This window comes from Vulpes vulpes, chromosome 12 (genome assembly GCF_048418805.1).
Source record: "Vulpes vulpes isolate BD-2025 chromosome 12, VulVul3, whole genome shotgun sequence".
NCBI classification, from domain to species: Eukaryota; Metazoa; Chordata; class Mammalia; order Carnivora; family Canidae; genus Vulpes; species Vulpes vulpes.
In genome coordinates this window covers 171,663,015-171,675,680 of record NC_132791.1, presented here as the reverse complement: position 1 = coordinate 171,675,680, position 12,666 = coordinate 171,663,015, and the positions used below count along the sequence as shown (strand labels likewise).

The 12,666-nt window shown below is 56.2% G+C and overlaps 1 protein-coding gene across 2 annotated transcripts in view; it reads left to right on the top strand.

The window, feature by feature from the left end:
* Positions 1–5,708, top strand: part of CMIP (c-Maf inducing protein) — a 228,780-nt gene extending 223,072 nt beyond the window's left edge. For both annotated transcript variants that reach the window (XM_025988583.2, XM_025988584.2), the window contains 4 exons: positions 386–532; positions 1,395–1,500; positions 2,966–3,036; positions 5,426–5,708. In XM_025988583.2, the coding sequence (XP_025844368.1) occupies positions 386–532; positions 1,395–1,500; positions 2,966–3,036; positions 5,426–5,479 (378 nt within the window). In that variant the 3' untranslated portion in view covers positions 5,480–5,708. The remainder of the gene's footprint in view (positions 1–385; positions 533–1,394; positions 1,501–2,965; positions 3,037–5,425) is intronic.
* Positions 5,709–12,666: the final 6,958 nt, after the last annotated feature.

The following is a 12,666-nucleotide window of genomic DNA, read 5'->3' as shown; positions in this document are numbered from 1 at the left end:
AAGCCTTGGAGTCGGGTGGCCTCAGTGTTTGCAGGGGAAATGGGCACAAGCTGCTGCCTGGGAGGGTGAGTCGGCCAGGTACACATGTACGTGGGAGGGACATGGCCTCAGAACACCCCAGTCGGTGACTCAGGGTGTGAGTCACAGTACTGGAGGCTTTCTCCCCCACCCACAGGGACGTGGAGGCAGCCCCTCCCTCCCCAGCGGCCCCCTCAGTCCAAGCCCCTGAGGCACACCATCACCCCACCCCTTGGGGATTCGTTGCCCTCAGCTACAGCTCTCTGCAGGGCAAGGGAAGGGGGTGGGGAGGGGATGTGAAGGGGTCTCAGGAGCTGCTGGCAACCCCAGGCCTTCCCCGAGACCCAACCTGCCCGTCTGTTTGCAGGACGCCGACTTGGCTCGTTTGCTGAGTTCTGGCTCTTTCGGGAACCTGGAGAACCTCAGTCTGGCCTTCACCAACGTAACCAGTGCCTGCGCTGAGCACCTCATCAAACTGCCTTCTCTCAAGCAGCTGAACCTGTGGTCCACTCAGGTGCACACCGCCTGCCTGCACCCTGCTCGGCCCCGCCCCCACATCATGCCCCCATGCACCCCTGCTGTGTACCTGCTCTGCACCCTCCACGGCTGGCCTTCCTGCCCAGAGCCCATGGCCCTGTCCCCTGATTACCTCACCCCCTCCCCAGCTCAGCACCCATTCCCTAGGCCAGAGGAGGTTTAGGGTCTCATGAAGCCCAGAGGCCCATCTCACAATTGGAATTGCTGAGGCCCAGGGCAGGGATGTGCTGGAAAAAGTCTTAGAAGCGCTGAGAGGCAGGGCTGAGAGGTGGGCCGGTCTCACACAGCTGCCAGGGGGGCGCATGGGCAGCTGACAGGTCTTTTTGTTGTAATAACCACCACAGCACATGCTTGCATACTGCCCACGCTCAGGATCATTTGCGCTGTTGAGCATCTGACGTGGATCAGTGCATGTGGCTCCATACCACACCTGTGATGTGTAGGCCCCACTGGCACCCTCGTTTTACAGAAGAGAAACCAGGGTGCTCCTGGCAGTCTGCTTTCCAATCCCGCCCCACCCCACTGTCCTGCCCGGGGAAGAGCTGCCTTGGCCTCCAGTTGTAGCCAGAGCCACTGAGTTCAAAGCCCTGGACAGACAGCAAGACTCCTGGGAATGGCCCTTGCCTGGCCCCCATCCCACCAGCAGCAGCTGGACTCGAACCCAGGTCGGGAGAAGATTGGAGTCTTTGGAGAGAAGTGAGAGCAGCCCAGAGCCCCAGGGCGTGGAGGCTGTGTCCCCATGACCTTCCTCCACTGCTTCCCCAGCCTCAAGGTCATTTCCCTGGGTGCCCTGGGGAGACCTCTCGATCCCCAGGGCTGAGAGGTTCTGTGCTCCACAGTTTGGAGACGCCGGCCTGCGGCTCCTGTCGGAACACCTCACCATGCTCCAGGTGCTGAACCTGTGCGAGACGCCCGTCACCGACGCCGGCCTACTGGCCCTCAGCTGTGAGTACTGAGGGGGCCGCTGGGAGCAGGGGGTGAGGGCTGCGTCGTTCACACGTGCTCGCATTCATTCACATGTTCACTGAGCACCTGCTGTGTGCCAGGCACCGTCCTCAGAACAGAACAGGAGGGAAATATCCCTGAACTCAGGGAGCTTGTATTCTAGAAGAAAAGGGAAAAATGAGTACCCGTACCCTCCAGATACTTGCCTGAGAAATCAAGTTCAAGGCGAGTGCTCTAGGACATTGCTGCCCCGCTCCCCTGACCAGCAGCAGCCATCACTTGGGGTTAGAGACGTGAATTCTCAGGAAGCCCCAGGCTTCCTGTCTCAGAAACTGCATTTTAACAAGATGCCCATGGGATTCCCGCACACTGTTCACGTTTGAGAAGCGTTGCCCTAGCAGAAGTAGCCACAAGGGGCGCCTGCGTGGCCCAGTTGGTTGAACATCCAACTCTTGGTTTTCTTCTCAGGTTATGATCTCATGGGTAATGGGATTGCACCCCACATTGGGCTCTGTGCTCAGTGGGGAGTCTGCTTGGGATTCTCTCCCTCTGCACCCTGTCCACACTCACACATACACTCTCTCTTGCTCTAAAATAAAAAAAGATCTCGATATACATACACACACACAGACCCCCAGGGAACCCAGAAATGCTGATTCCTGTACCCCAACCCTAATCTCTCAGACTAAAACTCTTGGGTGCTGAGCCTGGGAATCTGCAGTTCCCATTTCTAACCCACTGATTTAGACCAGAGGCCCCATGCCTTGGCTGGGAGGAATAGAAGGCTTCCTAGAGAGGCGACTGGATCTGGGTGTACAAGACACATACGTAGGGATTGGCCCACAGGGGTTTGCTAGGCCGTGGCCATGGCTCCTGCAAGGTTGTTGACAAATTCCAGATGGCTTGGGAAGGGTGGGAGCAGGAGACAGGAGTGGTGGAGGGCAGGAAGATGAGGTTTGGAGACATTTCTCTACAAATGTGCTCCTTGGACACTGTCATTGGAGTCACACAGTCCCTGGCGCAGAGCATCACATCTCTAATGAGCAGCTCCTGACTAAACTGAAGTTTGAGAACTGCCCTCAGGAAGTTGCGGCCTGGGTCAGCTCCACCAGGAGAGCGTCCAGAGTTCCCCTGGGGGACAGGCCAGACCTAGTCCACGGGGGCCAGTGTACAGTGTGGCAGGCAAGCTCTGGGGACATTCGGGGTACAGGCAGTGGAGGGATGTGACAGAGGGACCAGAAGGGAGGGAGGCTTAGAGGGCAGGGACAGAACAGAGGTCCAGACCAGCGCCTGCCTGAAACAGACCCCCTGGCTGTGCCCCTGAAACTCTACTTTTCCACCCCATCTCCTAAACGGGGGCCTGGACCCCAGCAGTCAGTGCCCCCAACTTGACTGTCCTGTACCTGCAGCTGCCCTTGTGGAGGTCTCACCGACTTCACGACTGTGTCTGTCTGTCCTTATGCAGCCATGAAGAGTCTCTGCAGCTTGAACATGAACAGCACCAAGCTCTCGGCTGACACCTATGAGGATCTGAAGGTAATCCATCCCTACCCCGCCCCCCCCATCCATCCGTCCATCTCCAGCATCGAGACACTGGCACTTCACCCTCATGGAGCTTATTCTCCGACAGGAAAGGCTGTTACACCTGCTTACTTAAGGCAGTAAATCGAATAATGGCAGGTTGAAAGGAGTGATAAAGAGGAAGCCAGCAGGGAATGGTCCCTTTGAAGTAGAGGCCCTATAAATGAGACCTAAAAGATAAGCCACAGATGCAAAGGGTGAGAGGAAAGGCAAGCGCCAAAGTCCTGGGGCAGAAAGGGTTGGCATGAGCAGACTTTGTGGCAGATGTGACTAGAAAGTAAGAGAGAATAGACTGGGGCCAGACTGAATGAGGCCTCGTAGGTCACAGAAGGGCTCTGGACCTCATCCAGTAGAAAGCTTTCAGAGGCTCTAAGCAATGTAGTGAGTTATACTTGTAAAAGCTTGTTCTGGCTGTTACCAGGAAAACTGATTTTTTACGGGGGCGGGAGGTGGTGCAAGCAAGAGTAGAAACAGGAAGAACATTTATGGGGCTGGTGCAGTCACACATGATAAGAGCCTGGACCGGCAGCCTGGGCTAGGTTGGCAAGATAAAATTGGGGAAAGGAAAGCAGATCCGAGTGGGGAAAGGCAGGGCGCATTTTGTTTGTAAAACAGGCCTTGGGCATTAGTGGAGCTGGGCCTTTAGCAGCCTGCCCCCATCCCCCTGGGCTCCGTACCATCTGCCCCAGAAGGCGTGAGTGGGGCTGCAGATAGCCAGTGCCAAGGACGGAGGGGCTGGGCCAGGCAGCCAGATGGAATCATGAGTACATTGGCACCTTCACACGCTGGAAGCCACTGGGAGGGAATCCTCACCAGCAGGAACCCCCCTACACACACACCTCAGCTTCCACCTCCAGCTCAGCCAGACTCACAGCTACTTCCAAAGCACCTACTATGTGCCAGGTCCCTGCGGAATGCAGTAACCTGGGCAGGACAGGGCTCAGGGACTAGCAGGGAGGGCACAGGGGACAGCCAGCCCTGCTTACTGGGGCAGAAGAGCCTTCACAAAAGGAGGGCCTAAGAAGTGAGTGTGCGAGGCAGAGCTGTCCGCAGGGTCCCGAGGAGCCCGTGAAGCAGGGGCAGGGGTGCAGCCGGCCTGAGTGCCCATCCCGGGGGGGTTCAGACCTCGCTCGGGCTTGTCATCGACACAGACTTCAGGGCCTCCTGTCCAGGCCCCGTGGGCATTTTGACCCCACTGCCAAGGATTGCTATGACCCTGAAAGTTGAAGAAGCACAGATCCAGACACGGCCCCCAAGCAGCCAAAGGGTGTACGTAGTTGGCCACTTGTGGAGGAAAGCCACTTTCACTCATTTGAGAGACACGTGGTGACAACTTGAGGATCCTGGCCAGTGAGGCCCAGCCTCTGTGCTGCAGGGATTGGACCAGCCTGGAGGTGGCCTCCCTGCCTCTAGGGAGGGGCCTGCACTCCGCACCAGGCGCACCAGGCGAGAGAGAGGCCAGCCAGAGCTTCCCGTCTTTCAGGAGAACCTGCAAACCTAGATCCCTGTGCTGCAGTCTCCTGGTTCCGAGGGGTTGGCTTAAAGGCTTTTTGAGTGCCGCACGGGTGACTGCAGCCGCCCAGTCAGTAAGCTCTGCCGGCCCAGGAGAGGAGCACTGTGCACACTGGCAGGTCATGGTGCAGCCGGAAAGTGGAAGGGAGGGAGTGGAGGGAGAGAGCAAGTAGCCGGCTCTGTGCGGGGAAGGCTTGCAGAGAAGGCGGCTGTTTGTAAAAGAAGGAAGGGAGGAGCTGTGTCTTGCTCGTAGCAGGGATGGAGAGCCCCAAGCGGCTCTGAGCAACAGCAGGTGGGATCGGACGAGGGGGACCCAGGGGGAAGAATCGCAGCCACCCGGAGTACCTGCCCGCACGGTGATCCCACCCCACTCGCCTGCCCGGTGGCTGGCAGTGATGGCCTGTCAGCAGGAGGAAGAGAGAATAGTCCCCATCGGCAGAGCACGCCACGGGGGTCGGGCAGGCCGTGCTGTCCGCCAGGCATTCTGTCCTTGGCACCGTCCTGGGTCCTGGGAGCCGGGGGACTGGATCACATGGCTCCACAGACGATGCCCGAGGCCCCCCGAGGCGGGGGGCTCTGCGCGCTTGCGTGGCCAGCACAAGGCGGGCCTGGGCTCTCACCCCAGGCTTCCGGCCTGCAGCGCCAGGGATGCACAGCCTCCCGGAGGAGAGGGGGCGTGGGGTCCCCTGCAGCTGTCACCCGCGATCCCGGGGCCCACCCCACATGCGTCCTCACCGGGGTCACCCAGGGAGCTGCCCGTGGCGAGGCGGGGGAGGCGAGGGGGGCCGGGCCACTGAGGCAGGCGAGCCAGGCTCCTCCTTGCTGCCCACAGGCCAAGCTGCCCAACCTGAAGGAGGTGGACGTCCGCTACACGGAAGCCTGGTGACCTCCGCGCGGCAGGAAGGAGTCCGCAGCTGCGACACACAATTCTTGACTAATAGCCTAGAGCGCCGGTCCTGGGGTCCCACCCCCAGCACCCGGCTGTGAGCTAGATGGGGGAGTCTTTCTGGGGGCGGAGGGCGGAGGGGGGAGGGGGTGGGGAGGGGGGCCGCAAGCACGCCCAGCCCCGCCTAATTCTTTTAGCTTCGTAATTGGAAACCTTGACCTGGTCTAAAATGGACTTTGTAGCAACCAGAGGAGCATCAGCGGGTCGGGGGAGGGGGTGGGGGGGCGGGGGGCTCGGGGAGGGGGGACCCTTTGTGGATTTTCTTTGCCTTTGTGTTTAATGCTGTGTGGGAAAAGTCAACCCTGATGCCACCACTGTCACACGACCTCGATGGGCCTCGCGGGCCAAGGAAGGACACGTCCTTCCTCAGAGGCTCCACCGAGACCCCCCCCCCCCACTGGGAGGAGAAAACCCAGACATGTCATCGCACACCATCCTGTGTCCTCGCCATTGCTATGCAAAGTGATTCTCGTTGTACATAAGATTTAAATAATGCGCCTATTTAAGAAATGTTGACAAATTGCGGGTCTGGGACCTGCCTCTTATTTATGGAGTCTTTGCCCCTCCCCCCCTCCGCCCTCCCGCCCCGCCCGCCCCTGGCCTGTAGTACTGTATAAACCAGTCAGCTGTTGGGGTAGTGCTAGTATTATTGTTATTTTTTTAAAGGAAACAGACAAAAAAAAAAAAAAAACTCCTTGGAAAATGAATTGCTTTTTTGTAACGGATTCCGTATGCCGCTGCTCGGCCGTCTGTCCGTCCACCCGCCCGCCCCCACTGTGCATCTCCACCTCCCAGTGTCTCCAACTTGCTCTTGGGTGGGGGTCAGGCTGGGGGGGGGGAGTGGGGTCCCCACGTTGTAGTCTTGCTCCTGCCAGGCCCCAGCTTTCCCTCAGCCCCCTTGTACACATTTGGGGGTGCTGACCTGTCCCCCCTGCGCCCTGCCCCGGAGAGCTCCCATCTCCGGAGGCCTCAGCCACCCTGTCCCGACTGAGACTGGCCCATGGCCTCCCCGCCATCCTGTGCTTCGCGTGGTCTCCTCATGCATGCCCGCTTCTTTGCATGGTCTCCTGGGAGAAGAGAGAGACGTCGCCTCCACCAGCCTGACTGCCCACCCCCCCCCCATGAATGTGACCACTGCAGCACAGACGCCCCTTCTGTCCCCACCCCTGTCCCCAAGACACACCAACCTCCGTTTATTTTGTAAACAGTTGGCTTTTTCTTAACGAGCCCTCACTGTACAGAACAGCCCTTCCATGGTTTCCTTGGGGTCCCCTCTCCCCCCAGGCCCCCTTTTCTGTTGGTTCAGCACAAATACCGCCCCCTCCGGCACCTCCAGACCTAACCCCCCAGTCAATGTAATTGTTTTATATATATTTAATCTTATTCAATGGAAACCATGCTTTTGTCGTTTTATACTTTGCTAGGTAGACTTTATTACCCCCCCGACTATGCCCTCATTTTTTTAAAAAAGGAAAAAAAAAAGAAATTGGGTTTCATTCTTACTTCATTTCCCGTGCCAGGTTTTATTTTGTGTGTGCGTGTGAGTGTGTTCCGTTCCGTGTTCTGTTGTTTTCTGTTGTTGTTGTTTTCCGTTGTTTGGTTTTATTCTCTCCCCTCTGGTCCCATACTTTACAGCACTCTGGTGCAGGAAGAAGCAGAAGCAAAAACAAACAAACAAACAAAAAACTTTAAAAAAGGAAAAAAAAAAAAAAAAGAACCAAGACATGCCACCTTTCCCCTTCGCACTGTTGCTTTTCCTGATGGTTAATACTACTGTCACGTAGCTGTGTTCAGAGATGTGAAATACTTTCAGGCAAAAATAAACTGTAAGTGACTCATTGACATCTGGCCTTTCTGTGTGGCTTCAAGGGAGCCTTTCGGTGGGGATGGGCTGGGGACGAGACCTAGGCCAAGGTCAGGACTCCACAGCGGCCAGGGCTCCTCAACCTCGGCGCTGTTGACATTCGGGGCCAGACCCCGCTTTGTAGCGAGGCCATTCTGTGCATCCTAGGATGTCACACGGTGTCCCTGGCCTCGGCCAGCTAGATGCCAGTAGCACCCACTCCCACCCCCAGCCGTGACAATAAGAAATGTCCCCAGGGGATAGAATCACCGCCAGGAGAAAACCCAGGCCAACGTGTGCATCGGGGCATTTTCTGCAGCTCTAGCCCAGAACTTCTAGGAGCAGTGCACCTGGCCTTCACCTGGGGGTCTTGGGAAAATGCAGATTCTGATTTTGCAAGGTCTGGGCGGGGCCCGACACTGCATTCTGGGACCTCTGGGCCACACAGATGCCACTGGTTCATGGAAGCGTCTCTGATTTTCAACCATCCCTCCAGCTGCCCCCTCACCCAGACGTGCCCACGAGGCACCTCAGTGTGTCCGAGGAGAGACTTTATTTCTACCCGATCCCAAGTCATTTGCCTCCCAGGGTTCCTGACCCAGCAAGGGCGTTACCGCAGTCCAGTGGCCCTACTGTCCGACCCACCCCATGTGCAGGCTGTTGCCAGCCTTCTGAAGCCACTCCCAAGTGTTCCCGAGTCTCCTTACCCGTCTGTGCCTCCACCTCCCCCACCCTAAGCCAGGCCCCTCATCTCTCCAGCAGACTGGAGTGGCACCCTCACTACCTCCCAGGTCCAACCTACACCACCTTCCTCCCCTCACCACCTCCCCTGCCTCCCTCCATCCCTGCTCTCCGTTCCCTCCTCACTTCTAGAGGCCTCTGTACACCCACTAAGTGGACAGCCCCGGAACATGATGAGTATTAGCTGCCCCACCTCTGGCCACACAGGGAAAGCAGGTGCCATGGGTGAGGGTAAGGAGGGTCTTGGATTTGCAGGGGTGACGAGTGGGCCCTGGCTTCATGATGGCCAGCTTGGGTGGGGACGTGCATGTGCGTGTGCAGGCGCGTGTGCAAGGCACTGCCAGCTACTCCGTCCCTGATCCTTCCCCCCACCCAGGGGAGGGCCTGGCTCACCCCAGCGCACATAACTACCAACCAAATGGAAGGAGGGACCCTGCCAGCCATCGTGCCCTCAGCCCTCCTCCTCACTCTGTTCTGCATCACCTGGGCTCCTCTGCCACTGGCTTCCAGGGGAGCCTGGAGATTGCAGGCTACCCTGCCCCGGGGGGGTGGGCGGCAGGAGGCTGGAAGAGAAAGGTCAAGACGTTTCTTCCCCTGGGCATCCCAGCTGGGCAGCCTCTCTCCATGACTGGGGCTGTGGGAGTGATACCACTGTCAGCCCCCGGCCGTCCCCTGGTGGGACCTGCGGGCTCCTGCTAGGTTGGGAGCCTCACGTCCTTTGACCCCAGCCGCCCTGCACAATGCCCAGCGTCCAGCCAGTGCCCTCCCCCTGGCACGGCCGAGGCTCCCGGTGTCTTCCCTTTTAACCGGTAGCTTAGAACGACAGAAATGTATTCTCTCATGCTTCTAGAGACCAGAAGTCCAAAGTCACGATGTCGGCAGGGTCACAGTCTCTCTGAGGAGAAAACTCTCCTTATCCCTTCCAGCTCCTGCCCCCCACTGTGTCCCCGCCCCGCCCTGGTTGTGGCTGCGCTCCTCCAGCCTCTCTGCGTCTGCCTCACGCCCCCCCTCCCCGGCATCCAATCTCCCTCTGCTTTCTCATATCAGGACACCTGCCGTTGGATTTAAGGCCCACCTGGATGATGACCCAGGATGACCTCACGGACAGCTCCTCAGTGTGACCACATCTGCAAAGGTCTTTATACAAATAAGTTCACAGTCACATGTTCCAGGTGAATGTATCTTCTGGCTTCAGCTCCCTGCGGGGCAAAGATGGGGGTGAGATGAGCCAGTGTTTCATTAATCATACGCCGAGGTCTGGGATCCATCCTGAGGGCTTCGGGTGAGAGGGAGATTGCAATTACCTTACTCATTTTCTAACAGGACACTTCCGTAGCACTCACGTGTCCCAGGCACGGCACCAAGGGGTTTGCAGGTCTGAACTCATTTACTACTCCTGCCGAGCCTGGGAGGCGGGTACTAACATGACCCAATGGGGAAGTGAAGGCCAGGAAAGCCTGGGCCTCTGGGTCAGGGTCACCCAGGGAGCAGGGCATTTGGGGGTAGATCTCCACTGCTGGCTGGTGAACGGACGGGGCTGGGACCAGAGCCGGGACCACAGAGACACAGATTCCAGACGGGCTTAGGAGTAAAGCTGCAGAACGTGGTGAGTGGTCTAGAGGGAAGGCCAGCAAGGACTCAAGGATGATGTTCGGTTTCTCGGCTCACTCCCCAAGGCAGGCTTCGAAGGGCCTAGAATTTGTGCCTCTGCCTGGCAGCAGTCCTCAGTGATGAGCAGGGCTGTCTCCCTCCTGGTGGGGTGGGGCGCTCCAAGGCCTGCTTTCCCCGGCATTGATCAGCTGTCCCCGGCTCCCCTGCTTGTTGGCACCTCCTGCCATCGTCTCCTTCGTTTACCCTTGATCCCACCACTTCCCAAAGAAGCTACCTGTGCTAGGATCTTTTTTTTTTTTAAAGATTTTATTTATTTATTTACTTATTTATTTATGAGAGACACAGAAAGAGCTAGAGGCAGAGGGAGAAGCAGGCTCCATGCAGGGAGCCCGACGGGGACCTCGATCCCAGGACTCCAGGATCACGCCCCAGGCCGAACGCAGGCACCAAACCACTGAGCCACCCAGGGATCCCCTGTGCTGGGATCTTTATCTCAAAGCTTGCTTCCAGGGAAGCCCAAACAAAGACAGGAACTAACATGCTGGGGGACAGAGGGAGCCACTTCCGCCACAGGCTGCGGGAACCCTCCTAGGGAGACTGCACGGTCGGCAGGTAGTTCTGCCCTGACCTCAGCCACGCCGGGGACCCCAGAATCAGCTTGCATCTGTTTTCAGAGCTGGAGACGGTGGCTGACGGAAGCTCTCATACATTGCCGGTAAGCATAGAAATGGGTTCGACCACTTTGGAAAGCGTATCGGCTGAAGCTAAATATCCGCCCACCCTGTGATCCCACAACTCTGCTCCTGGGCGTACACCCCAGAAAGCTGAGGGCTCACGTCCCCCAAGAGACACAAGGATGTTCACAGCAGCATTCCTCGGAACAGCCAAAGACGTAGAAGCAACCCAAATGTCCACTAACAGGAGAATAAACAAACCAGGGTAGGCACACGGTGGGACAGCACACGTGTCCCCATCAACAGCACAATGAATAAAGCCACAGTGACACAGTCACGTCGGAATTCTTAAAGACTGAAAAAGAAAGCCAACTACGGACCCCCATAGTGACATGAATTAATTGGACAGACCTTACGTGTGTGAAAGGAGCCAGACATAAATGAGGGTTTGCCATAGGATCCCATTTACGGGAAGTTCATGAACAGGTGCGAGGCATCTGTGTTTATAGGGGTCAGAGCAGTGGTTATTGACACTATGGGGGTAGGAGGTGTCATTGGGACGGTAGGAGGGAACTTTCTGGGGCGGTGAAACCCTCTATCTCTTGATCTGCGGTCACAGATGCTTAAACACTCAAAGAACTCGACATTTCAGATTTGTGCCATTTACTGCATATATTACACTCCCTTTTAAAAGTAGCATCAGGGGGATCCCTGGGTGGCGCAGCAGTTCGGTGCCCGCCTTTGGCCCAGGGCGCGATCCTGGAGACCCAGGATCGAATCCCACGTCGGGCTCCCGGTGCATGGAGCCTGCTTCTCCCTCTGGCTGTGTCTCTGCCTCTCTCTCTCTCTCTCACTCTCTGTGTGACTATCATAAATAAATAAAAATTAAAATAAATAAATAAAAGTAGCATCAGGAATTTAAAAAATAATAATAATAAAAAAAGAATAGGGGATCCCTGGGTGGCGCAGCGGTTTAGCACCTGCCTTTGGCCCAGGGCGTGATCCTGGAGACCCGGGATCGAATCCCACATCAGGCTCCCTACATGGAGCCTGCTTCTCCCTCTGCCTGTGTCTCTGCCTCTCTCTCTCTCTCTCTCTCTGTGTGACTATCATAAATAAATAAAAATTAAAATAAATAAATAAATAAATAAATAAAAGTAGCATCAGAGGACACCTGGGTGGCTCAGTTGAGTCGGTTAGGTGTCTGCCTTCAGCTCAGGTCATGATCCCTGCATCCTGGGATCCAACCCCACGTCGGGCTCCCTGCTCAGCGGGGAGCCTGCTTCTCCCTCTGCCCCACTCACGCTCACTCTATCTCTTTCAAGTAAATAAATAACATATTTTTTTAAAAAGTGGCATCAGGTGGACACAACCTAAATGTCCACCAACAGGTAATAAATGTGGTATATACAGACAACGGCCTCTCACCCGTCTATAAGAAGGAATGAAGTGTGGATACACATTCCAACATGGATGAATCTTGAAAATGTTATGCCAAGTAAACCAGACACAAAAGGCCACATACTGTTTGATTCCATTTATGGGAAATATCCAAAGTAGGCAAATCTATAGAGAGAAACAGCAGATTGGTATTTGCCGCGGGCTAGGAAGAAACTTTTGTTTCTGCACAAAGAAACCCCATGCTTAATGGCTATGGGGTTATTGGGGGGCAGAGGGGTGATGAACATCTTTAGCCACGAGATAGAGGTGGTGATTGCACAATACTGTATTCTGGATGCCTCTTTGAGATGGTTTATGTTACAGGAATTTCGCCTCGATTTTTAAAAATGTCATCAAAAAAGAACTTATTAGAGAAAAGATGGCTGCTGTGTCTGGGCCTTAGGAGGGTGAGTGGTGCCAACACCGCGACTTTCTCGTCCATCCTCACAAGCTGCCTCCCGGAGAATGTTTGTCCCCTCCTCAAAACACTCTACTGCCACCTGCTGGGAAATGGTCACTATAAACATGCCAGTTTCCTTAATAATTAAACTCCCTTAAGTGTGACACCCTTGTGCAATGCACAACATGTACGACTGTATACAGTAGGATAGCTGACTTGATTTTTCAGGGTACTCTGTTCAGATTTGGATTGGGCCTTGGAAACCTCGGTGCTGCCCTCTCCCCGACCCCCAGCCCAGCCGTGCCCTCTCCAGTGCTGAGTCAGGTCAGCCCGAGCCCAGCTCCCTCAGATTGGCAGCGAGGTGAAGTCCACTCGGGCATGCATGGAGACCGGCCCTTCAGACACACCTCCAGAAGGG